Source organism: Artibeus jamaicensis, unplaced genomic scaffold, assembly GCF_021234435.1.
Source record: "Artibeus jamaicensis isolate MK-2021 breed Jamaican fruit bat unplaced genomic scaffold, CSHL_Jam_final contig_415, whole genome shotgun sequence".
In the NCBI taxonomy this organism is placed as follows: domain Eukaryota; kingdom Metazoa; phylum Chordata; class Mammalia; order Chiroptera; family Phyllostomidae; genus Artibeus; species Artibeus jamaicensis.
Window position 1 is genome coordinate 40326560 of NW_026521823.1, and position 20959 is coordinate 40347518.

General features: G+C 52.8%; 1 protein-coding gene across 3 annotated transcripts in view; it reads left to right on the forward strand.

Annotated features, from left to right (window-relative positions):
* Positions 1-20959, forward strand: part of NBEA (neurobeachin) — a 439670-nt gene that overhangs the window by 366485 nt on the left and 52226 nt on the right. For all 3 annotated transcript variants that reach the window (XM_053665561.1, XM_053665563.1, XM_053665562.1), the window contains 2 exons: positions 5817-5932; positions 14715-14827. In XM_053665561.1, the coding sequence (XP_053521536.1) occupies positions 5817-5932; positions 14715-14827 (229 nt within the window). The remainder of the gene's footprint in view (positions 1-5816; positions 5933-14714; positions 14828-20959) is intronic.

Genomic DNA, 20959 nt, shown 5'->3' on the forward strand with positions numbered 1-20959 from the left:
CAGGTTGTTTGTAGGGAAAGAGGTTATGAAAGCAGCTATTTTAAGAATGACGCAGTAGTTAGAACAGAATTCTGTATAACACATATGTAAATGAGGGAGTAAGAAAGTCGATTGAATCATAGCTAGCACATAATTAGGACTTTTTACTGGCGATCTTACAAGAAACATAGTAAAAGTTTCATGGTGTTTGTGATTGTAATGTAATAGCAAATAAATCTTTCTTATAAATGCTTCTTCATTAAAGCGATAGGACTCCCGGAGTTTACTGAGAGTCGTGGTCATTAATTATGGTATCATTGTAACGCCTTCCTAAGTTTTCGTCTTGGTACCTTTAAGCATACTTTTGATACCTTGTTTTATTGAAGGCACTAATCTAAGTAGAGAACAGTACATTTTGTGTATCCGCAGTCAGTCAGTTTGCGGCTCCAGGTAACTGAGTGCCGACTAAATGTGGCTTAAAAGGTCGGCTCTTTGCCATTGTGTTGTTTTTGACAGGAAAGATCCCGCGTCTCCCACTTTGGCCCCAGGGGTTGGCGGCCTTGGGGCTCTCAGTGGGGCTCGCAAAGTGACCCCTACAGCCCTCACACCCCATCTTCAGACAGTGGGTGGGAAGTCGGAGGGTCTCACAGAGGCATCACGTTTTAGGGAAGAACAGATGCTTCAGAAGCCCCCATCATCTCGGGTCCCCATGGCCAGAGTGGGGTCACCTTCCTAACCCGGAAGTAATCACTGTCAAAGGGGAGTGCATTTACCGGCCGGCCCAATCATCCCCTAGAATTCAGGAGAAAATTTGCCTTTGAACTCCTTGCTACCCATTGCCTGAAAAAGCAAGGCGTCTCTGGGCAAGGAAGAGAGAGACCAACTTTGGGGAGACAAGCTAAGTCCTGGGAATGGCCACAGAGCACCGCCCAGCTTAGGGAGAAGAGTACTCTTGGCCTGTCTTCCCTGGAGTGGACTGCAGACACGTAAAAGACAGGGCCTGGGTCTTGTTTGTCTTTCAACCTGCAGACCTCGTGCCACCCCTAAGTGTGGAGGTGCTTTTTAAGGGCTGCTCAGGTGGCGTTACCTGGCGCTGCAGTGCGCTCGTTCTCGACGCTCACGGTGCACGAGCAGTTTACTGACATGTTTGCTCTCACGCAGGGTGTTTGTGTGTGGACTGATAAGGTTAAATGAAGCCACTGTAGATAATGATATACTTTTATAAAATGCAGGTCAAAGGGAAAAATGCATTAATCTGTCAAGGAAATGCGGTTAGTTCTGCAAGACTTGTTCCTGTTGAATCGAAGCTGACTCATGGTGGTTACTGCTTCCTTTCCCAGGGTGGACAGTGCCTTGTTTAATCCCCGGTGCGGGAACTTTTCCAGGAATTGACATTAAGCACTCTCCAACAGGTCTACCTTTTTCGTTTTTAAAAATGTTCTGCCTCCTGGCACCTTTCTCAGCGACCTGGATTCCTCAGCGATCACGGCACCGGTGTCTCAGTAACGCACGTGCCTCTCTCTTCCATGTCTTCGACTCGTCTGGGCCCAAATTCATTGCGACCAGAAGCTCCTTCACTGACTTCCTTACCCATTACGAGTGCACTTTCCTTCGTGGCCACGTTCAGTCTCTTTGGCTTCTGGAAACTCATTATTCTTGACAGAAAAACTGGAAACAAAATAGAAGTTCAGTGGTTTGGGTTCCGCTGTTGCTCCATCCAACCATTGTCTCCAAAGGCTGTCTCGTGGTTTTCAGTGTGCCGACCACACACTCACGTCCGTAGTGGCTTCCTACTAATGTGCTCAGAGGTGCGTTCTGTGCGGCAGAGGGGGGCCGGAGGAGCACCCCATCTCGGCTCGGGCCTGTTGTCGACCTGCCAGGGACAGGGACGGAGCCAGGTACCTAGTGGCCACTCGCCACATATTGAAAGAATGAACCAGAGCGGGTAGGAGGAATGACGCTCTCACCTGCAGCGTCTGTGCAGAGAGATGCTGACGAACGTCCTGGGACCGTAAAGTGGAGGCTCTCGGTCCAACTGTAAACACGCGTGCGCATGTGCACAGACAGGTCTAGATGGGTAGGCAGGGAATCGGGTAGGTGGGCAGCCAGACAGACACACACATGTACCTCCATAAGTTCGCGCTATGTCAGCAGGAGGGATGGGGCTGGCCCTACAAGGAGCCTTCTGGAACATCTAAGGGATTCATTCTTTGCTTTCCTTTGTTGACATTGAGTTTTGTCAGCTTCAGTGTTTATTGAGGTCTAGGAAACTTACTTTAACCTAAACGTGTAGAGAGACCGCTTTATAAACAAAACACGTATAAAATTCAGAAACAGGTACACTGCAAGAATAAGTGACTTCGCAGGTCACTGACGCAAGCCCGCAGAAGAGACCACGCGAGAGATTAGATTGCTGCTTAATGAGTGAAGATTTGGACCAAGGGAGTATCTTCACTGAGCCGGCCTGGCCCACGGAATGCCCTGTTGCTCATTACAGTCAGTAGCTCTCACTCACTGAGCCTTTCTCACGGGCCAGGGACTAGATTAGTGTTTAAGGTTTCAGTGTTGTTCCCCTTAATTCTTTCCTACGAGGATGTTGGCGTGTCAGGACACGCATCGATTTCTCATGGTTCTGGAGCCGGAGGTCTCATGCGAAGGAACTGGCGGCTTTGTTGTCTGGCCAGACCCGCCTTCAGGTTCACGGGCAGCGTCTCCCCAGTGGCAGAAGCGAGCTTTCTGCCCTTCATTTCCCAAACAGCCACATTTGAAAAACAAGGGGATTCTTATTCAGTGTTACAGATGGGAAGTTCTTGATTTAGATACATTATTCGTCTTGCCCAAGGACATAGCTGGCTCTCAAATTTCTGTTCTGAGTCCCCGACCCAGGCTGCCACACGGGTCCCAGGAGTCACACCTGCCTTCCTGCTTCGGGACGGGCAGCGCCTGCCGCGTTCCAGGCTCCGTCCGACCCCGCTGCCTCGGGGACGCGGGGCTGTCAGGCAGTCGTGGGTTCAGCCTGCTCTTCACTTGCCGAGGAAACCCCAGTTGTCATCACAGGGTCCGGGACTTTAAATGGCCGTCATCTGTGCTGGCTGCAGTACGAAGGAGTCCTGCTTGCTGTTTCAGGGGGACCTCTGTCTCCGCGCTGACCCCCATTCTAAGAGCACCCACCGTGGCCCAGCTTCATGCCAGCTGTCCTCATTCAACCAGCCAAGCTTGTGACGGGAACTTTGAACAGCCGTTACTAGTTCAGTTTTCCATCTTCTTCTTCACATGACCGAATTATTTAATTTTTCAGGGTCACACCCCTCTGTGGCCGTCTGTCTGTGACGGCAGGTGACCCTCCTTCACATCACGCACGTGCACTCACTGAGACGCCCCTGCCCTCAGCGAGCCAACCGGGAAAGAGCAGTGAGCGGGGCGAGCTGGCCTCTCCCCGGGCCTGGCGGCGAACACGCTGCCGTTCTGGGTGCGATTCCCGGGCCCACGCGCCCCTCACTGTCACACAGCCCGAGGGCGACACGGTGACGTCCCCCCACGGCTCCCGGTGTTCACGGCCGTCGGTGTGTGTGGTCTTTGGGTGGAAGGAGGCTTTCCCGGGGTGGCAGCAGTCTCTTCCCGAGGTGTCTGGGCTCAAAAGGTCAGCAAAGGAACGCAGAGCTTTCTCACGTGCCTGGCTCTTTGCAGACTGGAAGGGCTGCAGGTGGAAACTCAGTCAGATGAGCCCGAGTGTGCTCGCAGTGCTACCAGTGCAAACTGGAGTAAGCACGTGGCTCAAATAGCACCATGAACTGGGGCTGAGCAGAGTCGGCCGTCATCAGATCATTCAGAAAACTCTCCAGCGTGTAGCTGTGAATCGGGGCGAAAGACCCTGAGTGGCTGTGAGGGTGGAAGTGGACCTGGGCAAACTTTGAGTGTGGGTGTCGGGCCAGGTCAAAATGGGGTGGTCCTCTGGGCAGCCCTGTGAAAACCATGCTCTGACCTCCTGGGAAAATGCACCGAGTTGCAGAAGGGGAGCACGAAACACGTGAACACGTACTGGTGCCGCGAAGCGCGTCCTTGGACACGAGGCTCTGTGGGAGTCGGCGGGGCCCGCCGTCTCCTTGGGTCTGGCAGGAGCGACTCTGGCTTGAGTGTGGGCCGCCGGGTGTGGTCCGTTATAGTTTTAATTTGCACGTGTCACCTAAAGTATCATCTGGTGAGCTGCAGTGTGTTATCGTTACGTTACAGAATTACACGCTTATGGGTTGGTAGTAAAAGAGTGTGCGCCCTGCTTGGTGTGGCTCAGTGGCTTGAGTGACGGCCTGTAAACCAGAGGGTGGCCGGTTCGATTCCCAGTCGGGGCACGTGCTCAGGTTGCAGGCCAGGTCCCCAGTAAGGGGGTGTGCAAGGGGCAACCACGCATCAATGTTTCTCTCCCTCTCTCCATCCTTTCCCCTTTCTCTGAAAATAAATAAATACAATATTTTGTAAAGATTTTGTAATAAAAAAGGGGGCGTTCTTGGTGCCAGACCCTGTATATGGCTGTCTGTGACCAGACCGCTCCACTTTGTCCAGTTGATATTTTAAACATGGAGTGATGCATAATTAGTCTTAAAGTTGTTATAATTTGAGCTTAAGGAAACGAGTCCAGTCCCATCTGACCTCCCTCCTTCCTTCCATTGCCACAGAGAATACTGAGCTCCTGCTGCGCACAGAACAGCGTATGTTAGGTTCCACGTGAGCAGAAACGTTTGACAACCATGCGGGAAGGCCACGGAGAGCCTTCCGTTCACAGTTCCCACCCTGGGCCCTCAAGGAGTTTCGGGAAACACGGCGGCATCGGCCAGCGGCCACGCAGACGCGTCGCGCAGGCAGCTCTGAGTCTCGGCCCTGGGCAGCACTGTTCCCCTGGCATCTCAGCCTTGTGAACTAGGCCTTGGCGGTTGCTGTGGGGACAGGAGCCCTGCATGACAGCTAATGGGGAGCACTAGGTGCAGGGGGTAGCCACCGAGAGGTTTCAGGGCTTAGAAATCTGTGCGGTGCCCAAGAGGGGCACACGTCCCTTTAGTAAGTAGTTGTGGAGATTTAGAAAATGAAACCAAAGTGTTGTTTTTCTTTCAATGCATGTTAGATTTTCAATCAGGTATTAAGTTGTTGAGACTTAACTATTGAGCTACTCAGACCCAGCTACTTAACACACAGAACTGTTCCACGTTTCTTTTGCTCTGGGGCATCGTGGACAAATGCCCGTAGCGCCGAGGGTGGTCTGAATCGAAAACCGTGGGACCTCTCTCTGAAGGGGTGCTCATTTTAGAAGCCGATCGGCCTCTTTGCACTTTCACAACTGCAGCCAGCTTTCCTTATTTTTGAGATAAACACATTGAGCCTCGCAAGCTTCATAAGCCACCTGGGGGTCACCCTCAGGCCGTTCCTGTGTCTTCTTTGGGCTTCTCCAGAGCTCCCAGGGGTCTCTTTCCGCAGTCGGAGGGAGGGGCACTGTCAGGGGCTTATAACCGATAGCAGACTGTCCGCCTGGCTTCTCGGCGTGGACTAGACTGGCTGTGCTGTTTAAAGGGCACTGGGACTCACTCTGAGTGCACGTGCGCATTTTTGGCCCTGCTGACCTACCCATCTGCAGCCTTGTGACTCAGGCCCTTCCACGTTGGTCCGTCCTCAGCAACCACGGACTCCACTCCAGTTTTGCTGCTCTCTACAAGTAACACATATTCGCCCTTGGTCTGAGCGGGCTACCGTGGCTACTTTAAGCGGTTTCAAATGCTGCATTGTCTGTTGTGAATTGTTGGGAGTGCACTGGTGAATGCACAGAGACGACCCATGCTGCGTCTGCCCCGCAGGAGGATCTCGCTGGCCACGCCGCGGCAGCTGTACAAGTCCTCCAACATGACGCAGCGCTGGCAGCGGAGGGAGATCTCCAACTTCGAGTACCTGATGTTCCTCAACACCATCGCAGGTGAGCCCCACCCCCCTCGAGGCACGTGCTGCGCGGGGTGCTGTTCCTCCCTGGAGTCCAGGCGCAGCGTCGGACCAAACAGAAGCCCCCCTCCCGTGACACATTGCCAGAACCGGTGCCGGCCGGTACCGAGGCCTGGGGCACACTTGTCGTCGGAGACACTTGTGCTGGCGCTCCCTACGCCGTGCTCTCCACTGACAGCTGTGTCTGCAGGGTTATTAGAGCCAGCAAACCATTGCCGGGGAATAATGACGGGAGATGTGATTTCACTCCTTTGTCATTCTGCGCAGCGGCCGCTAGACAGGCGAGCAATCGCAGGACTCTGCCTAGTACACGTGTCACCTGCATCATGGCGTGATTGGGTTACAGCTTTTTTTCCCCTTAAAATCTTCAAATAAAAATGTAAAATCAGATTACATGTCTAAATGATGAGTCACTGCCATCCACCTCGGCAGAGCCCGTCTTATAAATTAAAAGCAGGCAGCTCTGCACTCCCGCTGCATTGGTGGTTGCCAACGGTTACGCGTGTCGGAGACACTGTCGAAGGACCTCTTTTTTGTAAGGGGAAGCTCCACAAGACCTTATGCACGTTGAATTACAGTTTCCTTCTGTAAATCAGGAGCTGCAAAAACGTCCTGCAGTCAGATGAGTGTGAGTGGCTGCTCACATACGTGCGCCTGCCTCCCTCTGTCGCTCTGTCAGGGACTCGCTCAGGCACAGAGGGAGGGCCCTCTGGCTCCTCGCTCACACGCACTGCCGTGCAGGGCCCGTCTCCGTGAGTCTGCCAGGTTTGCGTGGGCACTGTTGTTGTGTGCTCGGCGTGGAGGACAAGTGTGGATCGAAGGGCGAGAGTCCTCGATTCGTCAGCATACGGGGATAAAACGTTGTTTGGAGTGTTTTTGCACTGTAGTCATCTCAGCGCACTCACCGGTGAGACCCTAGAAGTGGAGACAGGGCCGTTTCATTAAGTGTATTACGTTTATTATATATTTTATACATACATCTCCACCGTATACATGTCGTCTGATACCTTCACGACATACTTTATATATATTCATGTGATTTACATATCAGTTCATGTAATGCATACACCCTAAACCTATTTACTAGCTCAAAGATGAAAGGAGAGTGTTAGGCTGCACGTACCAATCAGCACGTACAGATGGAAAGAACAGAGTATCCCAGACACGAAGAAGGGAATCTCACTGGCCCGTTCAGGTCAGCAGCACGATGTGGTGGAAGGGGCATAAGCTTCAGTCGGAGCAGGAGGGGGGTACAGTCGCCGACCTGCCGGCCCTGCCGGGGGGGGGGGGGGGGGGGCGCAGGTGGAAGGCCAGGCTCTCGCCCCGCCCCCGTGGCCTGTGCGCCCTTCCGCGGCCCTGCGTGCTGTGCACATCTGCCACCGTGACCGACGTGTCTGGGCTTGTGCTGTCTCATCTGGTGCAGTCACTCTCAGTGTTTTCTTGATTTTTTACATTGGGGTTTTTTGGATCATACCAGAAAATTTTGCCTATTTTCTAGAAACTTAGAATGTAGGCATCTTTTAGTTAACTATCCTAGAAATATGTTGACATTGTAAAAACCCTATAAAATATATTTTATTTTTGAAGTAAAAAATGAATCAATATTTTAATCACTTGTCTGTGAGACAAAAATTCATTCGTGGGTAATTTTTTAATGTAATTTGCTACCCAGAATCCATATTATTGTTGAACTGGTACTTCTGGGAGTTCATCTACTTTCGCATGGAAGGAGGACTTCGGACTCTGAGCGTTTTGTTGTTGTCCGTACACTGTACCGCTCTCAGCACACGGACCTGTGCCCGGCTTCGGGGATGACGCCCTTCCTGCGATCTTGTGCAGCACCCTCCACATTCTGGGTTAGGGCGCTTGTCCTCCTGCAGGGGTCTCTCAAGGTCGTCGTCTGTGGCGTGTCATTTTTCCTTGCTGTGCCAGCGAAGTGAGGCTGGGGGCCGTAAACCGGAAGGCAGGGTCTTGTGGCTCGGCCGCTCAGCCCCGGCCGTGGAGCCTCGTGGAGCTCTGCGTTATGAGATGAGGCGCTCCGTCTCCTTGGGTGGACTGGGGTCGACGTCACTGCCTGGAGGACTCTGCCAGACTCCGTCCCTTCCCACGATGCCCACACCGACAGGTGCATCTCCCACAGCGCCGCGCTCTGCAGGCTGGTTTCTGGAGCTGCTCCCCCGGCTCTGGGAGTGGGGCGGCCTGCGGGCCCCTCTTGTGCTGTCCTGTGCGGGCCGACTCTTCCTGGTCCTGGCAGTCTCTGGGTTCGTGAGCCAGAACATGCAGGTCATGGGGGTGGTCAAGGGTCTTCTGAATCGTCGGATCTGTTTTACTCGATGACGTGAAGAATGTATAGGCCACTGAATTATCTTGAAAGACTGCTGGGTATTTTCTGTACAAAATTGTAACTGAACATTAAAGCCTGTCTGCTGTGGGCGGTGGGAGACAGCAAGGTGGACCCCGAGGCGGGGACTCTGAGCACCTACGGTGACATGGGCCTTGAGGAGCAAAGGAACCTGAGGCACCGGAGGCAGCACCCGAGGCGCCAGGAGGACGGAGGGACTCAGACAACGTGTTCGGGGGCAGAAAGCGCAGCACTTACAGATTCCCGCTGGCTGTGTGCTTGTGGATCCACGTGGGCTGCGAGGGAGGGGCTGCCAGCGAGGCCTGGGGGGCGCAGAGCCTGACCCTGGACGCTGAGGGGTGGGCACAATTTGAGGGCTGAAGGGAGGGAGGGAGCGCGGTGTGGGATTTAGGACAACTAGAGCTGCGGCTGTGGGTGGCCTGAGTTCGAACTGAGACAGCTTTCAGTCGGGGCAGCTGCGGGGAGAGGAGGGTGGGCCCCGGGCGGAGAGCGAGTCAGTTTGTTCCTCCGTGTAGTAAGCAGCCGGGGGACACGCCCTGTGCTGGGCACAGTGCTGCCCAGGAAAAGAAAGTGTGGTTTCCGCCTGCGACAGGCAGAGTTGCTGGGGTCCATGTGCCCCAGCGGGTTCTGTAAAAGTGACAATGACTGCACACAAAGGCATTTGGACGCCCCAGTGTGGCCGCTACTTACAACCAAGACATCCGGGAAGGTTTCTCTCAGGTGGCACCTAAACTGGAAATTGAAATGCAAGCAAGAATTCCCCAGAAAGTAAGCAGAGGGCGTCCGGAGGAAAACGGAAATGTGCGTTCGGTGGAACCCACATCGGCAGAGAGACACTGCAGTTGATTGCCCCCCACGGCCCTCCACTGACTGTTCCTGCCGCGCAGCAGTTTGGGGCCGGCTACTCGGTGACTGCTAATTCAGTCCACTGGAAATAAGGGTGGTCGTTCCGTGGAAGGATGTTAGAATTCTTCACAACAAATTCCCTAAGTAATCCAAAGCCAAGAAAGGGTTGGTTTATCTCTTAAACATTTCCTTAATTATTCCTAATCTCAAGATTCAGAAGATAATATTCTCAGTATTTTTGTTTGGTTTCATTATTTCTTGATATTTAAACATTTCTTTAATATTAATGTTAATATCCAGAAAATAATAGTAAATAATTGTTAGCATTACTGAGCAATTCACAGCTAAATACTGCTCCAAGTGGTTCGTGTGTATTACTCATTCGGTCCCAGCAGCGGCCCCCGAGGCAGGTTCTGGCTGCACCCTCACGCCCATGTGAGGTGACAGTGCGCAAAGGAGTCACGTCACTGGTCCGGGCAGCCACTCGGCGGTGGCGTCAGGAAGGAGCAGGTTCGGCTCCAGCCTTTACTCAGCTTCCCTGTTTCAGGACGTTCATGGTGCATTTCAGTTCCACCTTAAAAACCCAAGCAACTGGTGGTTTTCACCAGTTTCACCCAAAGGAGCCTTTGAAGTCCTTTTGCCCGCTGTGACTTGTATAGACCCAGGAGGCAGGCCTGGAGCCCACTCTGAGGCAGGGGGTGGCTGTGGGAGGGGCTGGGCAGTGTCCTCGGAATCACCCTACGAGGGGCAGTGAAGAGAGGAGAAGTGGGACCCCAAGGCCTCGGCAGACCCCACAGGGAGCTGGGAGCTGGGCCACGGCCTGTCTTTGCCAGGAGCCCCCTTGACTAGACTGTCTCATCCTCCTCTGTGACTCCCCTAAACTTTGTCGTAGCTAATGGCACTTCGCCGCATGCCTGCTTGTATGTTCTAAATGTCTTTACACACAAGCAGCCGGCCCCTGTCACCCCCTCAGCGATCAGGCAGAGGGGGCCTGTGCGGAGGCGGGCTCTCTTCCGAGAATATCTCCAGGAGGGGGTGTGGCTCTCACATCACCTGTAGCGCTTGCTGACACACAGTAGTAGGTGGCCTGTCCCCAGAGTCCAGATCCCTGAGGTTTGGGGCAGGGCTGGAGAATTTGAGACTGAGGCCCCTGGCCCAGGGCCCACCTTCGGGGAAGCTGCATTGCACCCGTGTACCTCCGGAGCCTGTCCGGGCGCTGAGCTGACCTCCTGCAGCCGCTGTGCCCTCTGCAGCACCGCCCCTGTGCGCGTGTGGGCCCTCGGCACTTCCCGTCTGCACCCTGCCTTCCCTCTGAGGTTAGGCGGTCACTACGGGGAAAGAGCTGTGACCAGGGAGGACCCATCAAACCGAACGCATTTGCTAGTTAGGCTTTGCGAGCGCTTGCACGCTGTTGTGATCTGGTAAGTGTATTCCTGAAGTTGATAGATGAGGGATTCATTAAATTCCCTGGATTAAAGAGAAGAGTTACAGAATTGGAAGCTGATTGAGAAGATGAAACGATGTTCTCTGGCTTCGCAGTTTTAAAAATAGAGGTCAATGTGACTTCAGTTTACACTATGTTCACAGATTGTGTTTTCTGTCTTTTACCCTCCAGTGTATCTTCTTTCTCTAAACTGTTATTTTAACATGAAATACAAAGGACATTTTATGATCCATTTCTTGCTGTCCATGTTTTGAGCTCTGTCATACTTGGCCAATTTTGCTTTTCTCCTTTCAGGATGCTTTTAAAAATCAGACAGTCTATAAATTATATGGCAGCAGTTTCTCAGTGCTAGTGCGTTTAGGTGTTCCAGACATTGTGTGGTGTGTGTGTGTGCATCGTCACATATAAACACACACTTTATTTTATGTATGTAAATTTTATAAAGATCCTTTACATAGTAAAAGAAATTTGCCAAATATTCAGAAACCATAGTTTTTAAAAGATGCCTAAAAGCCCATAAATATTTTATGGTCTTTCTTTTGTTCTATTTATAAATTTAATAAATACTCATTATAGAAAATTGGAAGTATGGAAAGCTGTAATGAAGAAATGACATCACCTGGCCGTGGGCATCAGAGGCGCAGTGCGGTGGTCGGTCTTCCCTGGGGCCTGCCCCTCGACTCTGTTTCATCAAGGATTCCAGGAAGGCGTGGTTTTTAAAACTGTATAGATGCCTAACTTAGGTCTGTGGTTTGTAATGCATTTTACTGTTTCTAAGCACACGGATTCTTTTTTAATTTTGGAACATGAGGTTTTGGAAAAATATGAAAATAAATTTTAGCGATGCTTAGATTTTTGACCGGAGGTGTGGTTTTGCCCTCAAGTCCCTGGAGCTGACCTGATTCCTGTTCGCTGTGTTCTGCGAGGTACAACCTGTGCCTCATTTCATACCTTATTAGATAAGCCTGTGAACAAGATGTTAAAACCTGACATCCTTGCCTTAAAAAAAATACCAGCCTGATTGCTAATGTAGCCTCACGTAAATGATCCTGTTAGATTTGAAGGGTTTTTTTTTTTAGGTTTTTGAGTTGTTTTTCATGTGATCGACTAATGAATTCACAACTTCCCCCAACGCCAACCTTTTTCTCCTGCTTAGCATTTTCCACTTTTTTACTCTGTGATGTACAAGTCCTCGCTGGTTAATTATGTATATATTTAGCTACTGCATGTGTTGGGCTTATTATTGTCATCTAATTAGATGTAACTTGAACTGCTTGCTTCCAGAAAAATCATTAAAAATTCTTTCCTAATGACCTGGAGACGACAGAATGTCCGTAAAGTGTGAAGGCGCAGACGCGTGCGGGACCGCCGCTCCCGAAGAGCGTTGATCCGCACGCCGCGATCAGCTAATTAAACAACGCTGCGCTGTCATTAACGTTTCCACCAAGGAGCTGCGGCTCTAATTTCTTTGTCAGCTGTCTCTAGATCACTTTACCTTCCAAACCAAAGTGCCATATGAAAACATTAAATTGGATGGTTTAATTAAAAAGTTGTGGGGTTTTTTTCAGTGAAGAAACATATCCGGCATTTCTGAGATCTCATTTACTGTGCTTCGCCGTTACTGCTGGGGCAGATCAGTGTCACAGGCAGCGTCTAATGCTCGGCTTCCGAGACGCACCCTTACGAGCGTAGTTAGTAAGGAAAACCCGCACTTACTCCACTGCCGGGGAGGGAAGAGCCTTGCCAGCCACCACGCAAGGTCATTTACTGACTTTCGATTATTCCAAAAAGACTTAAAAGTGGAACAACTGATAAGTGAGTTCCCAGAAGTGCCAGAACCTGACAGGTACTACTTTGGAAATACTTCTCTCTTTTTTTTTTTTTTTTTTTTTTTTGGCTAATTTAGTGAACATCATTTTTTTTTTAAATTTCGCAGCGCTGTCCAATAAAGTAATTAAAGCAGCGATACTAATTTATGGCTGAAACTTATGGCCACATAATCCCAAAGCACCATTTAGTTGCCCTCTTCATCCACATGCTTTTTAAATATTCGGTGCATTTTCCATTCAAATGGAGAATACAGATCAACTGTTCACGTTGCAAGGCTTTGACAGGGAAGTTTTTGAGGTGGCTGTTTAAGTACATTGATTCATAAGTCCTGTAATCATTAGAATTGAAAAGGTGCTATGAGCTTCAGTAATTTAAAAGTTGCTGAACTTTCCTTAGCACCTGTTTTCCACAGGCCTTGCCGACACGGCGCACTGGAGCCCCCGCCCGGGAGGGCAGAGCGCCGTGGGCTGCGGCCAGCGCCCACCAACCCGCGTTGGGTTTTAGAGGCGATGCTTTCTGGTCTTGGCGTTTTTTCCGAAAATGCTTTTATATTTTCTCCCCTCTGAGCAAATCCTTTCTGTCAGAAGGCTGGCGTCTTCAGACACGGGCCCCATTTTCAGGCTGTTTGTATTTATGCACTGCCTTTACGTACTGAGTTAATGTGATTTGGCTTTTTATTTATTTTGACAGCTTTTCCCTTAGCATATGTTACAAAACTTCATTGGAAAATTAAAAAATAATCATGGTATCTAATTTTCGGCTACTAAATTATTTATGTAAGTAACATAAAAGTATGTTCTATGAATGGTATCACCATTCTATACAAATACACCTATACACCGGGAGACCTGCTTTTGCATTAAATCTCAGACTGTTGAGTGGAGTGGGAGTTCAGAACCTGGCGGGGCACCGAAGGGCCCAGGGCCCAGGGCCCAGGGCGAACCCCGAAAGAGCTCTGCTTGGCCCTCTGTGTGCATATGTGTGTAGGAAAACACTGGGCTAATCAGGCGTCCCGGGTTACCATTTACGGAGCTCCCGGTGATAAACTTAAAATCTGAGCGTCTTACATGGATGCCGTTCCAGCAGAACATTGTCAGGTGCACAAGAGTGGAGAGAATTCCCAGGTCCTTGTGTGGTGTCCTCGCCAGCGTGGTCCCTCAGAACAGACGTCACCACACGGCAGACGCACCCCTGGCTGGGCTGCGCGGCTGCAGACACCCCTCTAGTCTAACGTGACAGTCCCGGCATCTTCCTCTGTCACCTCTCCTTCTCCCCCTCCGAGGAGACTATCCCGTAACCTTCCTTCTTTTCTCGGCTTATGCTTGCAAATCTGTTCAAATGTGGCTCATTTTTTATCACATACGTATTCATTCCTTCGACAAACATATGCTGGGTTAATACACAGAGATTGAACCGCGCCTGCACACGCAGAGAGGGAGAGAGCGGGGGACCCCAGGGCCTGCCTTCACGAGTGCACTGGCAAGTGGAGGGGCAGACAAGTCCGAGGGGTGTGCATTGGCCATGACACACCGGGGGAGGGTGCCAGGGCCATGCCGGGAGCACCTATCGGCTCCCCCCAGGGCGTGCACAGAAGGGCAGCACCCCACCCCACCCCGAGTACTGCACACGCGTGCACACTCCTGTGACCCACCGTTTGCACTGCCACCCCGGCTCTCGAAAGGCTCACAGAGTGTGCCCCGTGCCGGCCGAGTCCTCTCCTTGTTAGTACTCCTGGTCACAGAATACCTCACCCAACCTGCAGGGGCACGGGCCCGCAGGGGGCCTCCTCCCCAGCCGCTGCCAGCGTCCCCGGCCACGAAGGCTCCACATCCAAGGTGGCAGCGTCATCTTCATCACAGTCGGCAGGGAGGGCTGGGGCCTGGAGGCACCAGGCAGCATGACACGGGGGCCTGGGCCATATGGGGCACAGGCCAGCTCTGCTCCCCTGCCGTCGATCCCTGTGGCCAGAGCCCTTGGTAGGGGCCGAGGGCTTGCTGAGAAAAGCCATGCGCCCAGGAAGAAGAGAAATCAGTGATGACAAACAGCAGTCTCTACGCAAGCTGCCATGATAAAAGAGTGACTGTAGTTAATGATTATCATTCAGTGAATTCACTTGAAACATATTGTTATAAGTGTTCTCGATTAAACAAAGGGATAGCTCAGTGAGCGAAAGAGTTATTTTTCTTGTGAAATTCCGTAGATATCCTTTACAGGAACAGGAGTGATTTCACCATCAGCTGGTGTGCGCAGGTTACCACTTGTCTTTTTCTTTTCCAGGACGGACTTACAACGATCTGAACCAGTACCCCGTGTTTCCCTGGGTCCTAACAAACTATGAGTCGGAAGAATTGGACTTGACTCTTCCAGGAAACTTCAGGGATCTGTCAAAGGTAACTTCTCAGTGCGTAGAAAGAAGTCCGTGTTCTTCATAAGGCTGTAGTCTACAGACACCTCAACCCCAGTGTATCTGTTCAGCGGATGCTTGTCAGAATGTAGGCCTCGTTGCCTTTCTAAAGGAGTCAGCATCTAAATCATGCCACTTCCGAGCATAGAGCACGTAGCTGCAAGGAGGTAAATTGGTACGAGTCTAGGGAGGTGGACGGGTATTTGAAAAAGAGCAGATGTGCGCAGGGCAGGGGGGGTCGCTCAGATATCCTAGGTTTTAAGGCCAAGAGAATAAACCTGAAGTTAGTTTAAGATATAATAGCAAGCAATTCCTGTGACACATTTCGTAGGTGGCAAAGCATGTTACCCTGACCATCACACACACACACACACACACACACACACAGAGTCTGTGGGGAGCTGAACAAGGAGATGAGGTGGGACACAGCAGTTTATCAAGATTCTGCTAAGGTTCAGCCCCAAAACTGGGACAGGAAAATCCATAGTGGGGGTAAGAATGGAGGGCGAATTTGGGGGTACTTACTCCTTTGTCCAGAGGAGACTTGAGGGGCAGACTAAGGTCTTTAAAGGACAGTGAGGAACTGGGAGCTGGCCCGAAGGCCTCCCTGGAGGCCTGCGCTTGTGGGCTCCAGCCGCGCTCAGCCCCACCCACGGACTCCCACGCTCCCTGTTTTCTGCTGTCTGGCTGCTGATTCAGCCTTCCTTCCGCAGCAGGTGAAAAGGTGTGTGTAGGGGCCTGGTTTGGGTGGGAGGCAGGGAGGAGCCCACAGACAGGGCACCAGGAGCTCTGTGTGCCCGGGAAGCCTGCCCTGGCCCCGGTCCCCAGCCAACCCCTCACGCAGCTTTCACACCACACGGCCGCCCCGCCTTTGACGGCCAGGATCACCTGGGAGGACGTGCTGCGTCCCAGCTCTCGGCATCCCCAGCTGTGCTTCGAGGACAGTCCCCCGTCCTCTGCTCGAGTCATAGAGGTGGAGGGACATGTGCACTCGAAGACAGTGACTCGGTCTCAGCAGGTCAGGGTGCCGTGTGGGCATTGGCTCCTGTCCTCGCTGCCGTCATCGTTTCCGGCCCGTTTTGGAGCCTGCACACGAGTGCCCGTGTGCGAGTTCTTTCATTTCCTGTGAATTTTCTAATCAGCTCTCAGTTGCTGGCTCATTGTTCACTGCATCACGGTGTCACGGACCTGAGATGTCGGTTGGCTGGCCCTTCCTGGCAGTCCCAGGGGTAGAAAGTGGTGCTGACCACCACACGGCAGTACGGCTGCGGTGCTCTTCCCAGCGCCGTCCAGCTGCATGAACGCCCATCTCACCACGTACCACACACCAACACCTGCCCAGACTCGGGCAGGCAGACACGCAGGACTCCCGGGCCCCTCCAGGCATGGATCTAGTCCCCTAGTCACCGCAGTCTGGAACAGCCCGTCCCCTGCGACGCTGAGTAGCATGGTGCCGTGTTCTGTCGCGAGAGTGACGCAGAGGCGACAGGCAGTGGTCAGGACTGGCCTCTGGAGCTGGACTGTCTGAGAGGAAGCCGTCCTTCCGCCACACACGGCTCTGGGGCCTCGAGAGGCCACTTCATCTCCCTCTGCCTGGGTCTCTCCCCTGTGTGTGGTGGTGTGAGGGCTCGGTGGTCTGTGCATGTGAGGGACATCAGCTCCCACCAGGGCGTGTGTGGAGGCCACGTGGTGAGTCACGGATCTAAGTCGTGTGGCCGAGTTATCACGGCGCAGAGGATGCTGTGACTCCCTCACTGGGGCCGGAGCGCCCGAGCGGCACGGAGGCTGCGGGGTGGCAGTGGGGTGGCAGGAAGCCACAGGAACTCATCAGTGTGAGGACAAGACCCGTCAGACGAGTTCTCTAAACTCGTCTTCTCTGCATGTGCCTTGCTCAGCGTCAGTGGAACACCCATTGTGTGATGGACACTAGGAAACATTCACACACGTGTAAAATAAAAACGTCAGGGTAGGTCCCCAAGTAGCTGACGCAGGGTGTTAAAACCTCAGAAGCTGGCTGCCGCGTGGAGGGAGGCCTGCAGTGGAGTCAGCGGGGAGGTGGGGAGAGGGCGCTAGCGGACGGGGTGCCCCTCGGTCCTCCCTTCATTCATTCACTGCCTCGGCGCTTGGTGGACGAACCCTCACCCTGCACCGCCCCCTGTCCAGCACGCGCCCGGCGGGCGGGAGCGCAGGAGGGGATGCGGCAGGCAGAGCCGCAGCCCTCTCGGGAGGAATCGAGTCCAAAGCAGAGCGGAGAACTCGGACAGTGACGAGGTCCACGCAGCCATGTTCGCGACAGCACAGTAGAAGGGGCCGTGCCAGGTCACGGAGAGCACGCGCCGCGGCTCCACACTGCTGGGCCCACCTGTCCTTGGAACCCCCCAGCCCCAGAAAAGACAGCCTTCGGGCCGACGAGCGTGGACTATGGGAAGATACGTGGCGAAGCACGGGCTTTTACCCTGTGTGGGTAACGTGAAATAAATCACGCTGGGCAGCCCTGTGTCCATAGTAACCGGAATGGATGTACAAGCGTTTCTCAAGTGTTCCAAGCTCATGCTTAACCTGCATTCCCTTGGGCGTGACCGTGCCCTCTGTGACTAGTGTGCGCCCTCCCAGTTCTCTGTGTGTTGAGCGGGCAGAAGAGGTGAGCAGGCGGAGCCCAGATAAACCAGGCGGCAGGGGGCGGGGCAGGGGGCGGGGCAGGGGTCCGCACACACCTGTGGACCCAGGCGCCCTCCTGCTGTGCGGGGCCCCGCCCCCGGCGCTGCGCCGTGCCAGCCTCTCACAGTCCGTCCTTTGTCAGACCGACATGGTGGGGAAACGTGAGCAAATTGGAGCCTCGTGATACGGTAATAAATTGCTCTCTCATCGTTCCCATGCCTCATTGAATTGCTTAATAGGACCTTCTTACAAATGGGCTGGAAACCCCGGACTCTCCTGCATAAAACTCATTAATAAACAAGAGTTTAATGTGTGAAAATATATCATATTATATGCCTAATGAGAAAATGACATTGGAAGTATAATAATACAATCTGAAGGAAAAATGACTCAGGATGCAGAACTTTGCAGTGAAGAGATGAACACGAAGAGTCGCCCGTGCATCCTGTAGTTACAATTAATGCTGCGGGTGGAAAAACTGGTGGGTTTGTCACTCTTTAGAAGACCGAGGGAGAATCGGAACACAGGAATAGTGTTATTAACCAGGAACACGCCGAAGGTCCCGGCAACAAACCAGGCTGCTCCTAAGCAGAGACTGGGGCCCGTGTAATAATTCCCAGCGGTCAGTGGTTCTAGAATGTGTTTATGTAAACAACACGTAATTTTTATATTCTTGACTATATAGAAAAAATGAAGATGCTCTGACGTGAACAGTCCTAAAAAGAAAGCGAAAATTCTTTTCTTTATACTCAACATAACACTGGTTTCATGAAATTCTGTGTTGCATCAGTTAGAACTTTTGAATGAAAGCTTCCTACACTCCGGCTCAAATTAGCTTGAACAATACATCAATGTTATCGCTTCTGAGAACTCTGGTAAATTCGGAGGAAAATTTGGTTTCTGGCAAGATTTTCTTTAGTCATGCAGACAGTGCTGCCAGAGACCCAGGTCTTCCCATGGCTCTGCTCTGCCTTCCCCGCTGTGGGCTTCGTACTCATCCTCTGCTAGATGGCCTCCTGTAGCCCAAGCACTCCTTTCATTAGCAAAATGGCTGCAGCAGCTCCGGACCTCATCTCATACTCTCCAAAGGAAAAGAGAGCATTTCCCCAAGTAGCTCTCATGGAAAACAGAAGAAACTTTTCCTTCCCAGAAGCCCCAGGAAATGCCTTGTCACGTTGTCCTTGGTGCTGCCGAAGGAGGATGGAATATGCTGATCGGAAATGAGAGAAGCCAGCTGTTAGCCGTGGTTGGAGTGGAGTCGGGGTCCAAGAATGCTGGGGTGAGAGTTGCCCAGAGGAAATGTGGCCCCCTATTTCCTGAAGCAAGTGGGCCTGGTGATCAGCAAACCAGCCTCTGCCGTGAAGAGTCCCGGACAGTTAGTCTGAGAGTCCGTTCTTCATGCTTTCTGTGGTCCGGAGAGCAGCAGATGGACTGGAGACGTGCACGCACACGCAGCTACTCCATCAGAGGGGCAGTGCGGGGCGGTGCTGCCAGGCCTCGGAGCGCGCCCTGACTCTCACCGGGCTGTCGCTGGTTACGGGAGAAGACCGGCAGGCGGCGGGCTGCTCATTGCAGACGTGCAGCTGCGCATGCGTCTGAAGTAGATCCCTCATAAAGCTAACGAAGCTTACACATCAAAGCCTCTCAACTTTCCCCAACTTTCTGGGGCTGCTGCTTCTATGTGGCTCTTAATTTTACGTTCACAGTTTCATGTTCGTTTCCTTAAAGAGCCCCTCTCCTGCACATTGCTTGAGTCTCAGCAGACCTGGGTTACCCTCTGTGCAGAGGAAGGGGCTGTCTCTGGAGCAAGCCCGGGTGGCTTCCTGTAAGAAGCAAATGAGAGGGGTGCATGCAGGTTTCAAACAGCTGGGCACGCCGGGTTGCATTTCTTCCCCTGTCTGATGTAGGTCCAGAATTCAGCTGTCGGCCGCCGGCCTTGCATGCGTCCCAGAAAGCATTCTGACAGTGTGGGCAAAGCAGTGGTGGTCTGTTTCATTTGTAAGCAGCATTGAATGTGTAACAAACATGTTTTCATATTGGGAGAATAATATTTTTTTGCTATGGGAAATAGTAAATAAAAGTACTATCTGTGCACCAGGCCCACTAGTGCTGGGGCTCCAAAGGCAGGGACAGGACAAGGACACACCTGGAGGCTGCTCGGCCACCGGGGCCAGAGCGCCGGGCCCTCACACAGGACACCGAGCCTTCTGGTTTCTTTACTGGACGCTGAGGAAGGTCGATTCTGGAATCATCGATCTTTTCAGCGTCCTTTGTGTCAGCGTGAGAGCTGAGAGTCAGAAAAACGAGGGGGAGGCAGTCTGTGGGACGTGGGAGGAGTGCCGGCTGCGTTCAGACCTGGCTGCGGCACGTGTCCTGAGCTCTTGGAGCTCCTGGCCTTTGTTTACGTGGACACAGATTATCTGCCTGACCGGGCCGCGGAAGGAACGAGACGCACCAGACGCAGGCAGGGGCCCCCGTGCCCTGCCCGCCCCGCAGTAGGCCTTCTGTGGCTGGTGGCTACCGAGCGAGGCCCCACACTTGTCAGCTGGGAGTCGCTGTCCGGTGTCGTCCAGGAAGTCCAGGAAGAGAGCGTTTCATTCAGTTTGGTTCCAGTAAAAGAACCGGCAGTGCCTTTCAACGGAGGGAAGGTCTTCGTTCATGCAGTGAACACTGTCGGAGTCGAAGACTCACTGAAACTTGAGATGCACATTCATTCAGACCAAAGTACTCCCTCCTTGTCCTGGTCCTCCTGCTCTTCTCGTCACCCACTCCACCGAGTGGGTGTGGAGCCCAGGAGCCTGAACGTGCTTCGTCAGCAGCACGTCTTCAAGCCCTCGTTTGCTTGTTCAAGTTCTATTCCACGTAGAGGTTAGAGGTTGTGGTTTTTTTATTTGACATGATAGCAAATGACACGAGCCGTCGTTGACGGGAGGTCGCACTTCAGCTCTGGGCACAGTCACGGGCGCTGCGCCCCTGCCCATCCCCGTCCGCACTCCGATGGATGAAATCGTCTCATCACGAAGCCAGGGCCCGTGCAGACAGATGTGAACTCAAGACATCACACACGCACACGTGTTCACTGAGTGGAAAAATACACCGTGTTAACACGGGAGTGGCTGACTGGCAGATAGATGATGATACGCATAAGCATTTCCCCCGGTTATTATGCTACTTAGCAGAGGGAGCCACGGCGCCCAGAGGCGGTGAGACGCGGCGGTGGGCGGGGAAGGCTGCTCCGCCTGTGGACACGCGTCGGCCGCCGGCCCGCACCGGGTGCGCCGAGCTCCGCACAGTGCGGGGAGGGTGTTCCCGTGCTCCATGGGGGTGCGCAACGCGGCCACGGGGGCAGGTGCCACGGCTGAGGCACTTTTCTTCTCGGCTTAGGTGACTGTACCTGAAAGGAGCGGTTTTACTCACTGTGTCATCCGCGTGACATGGGAGCTTCAGCAGTGAAACAGGA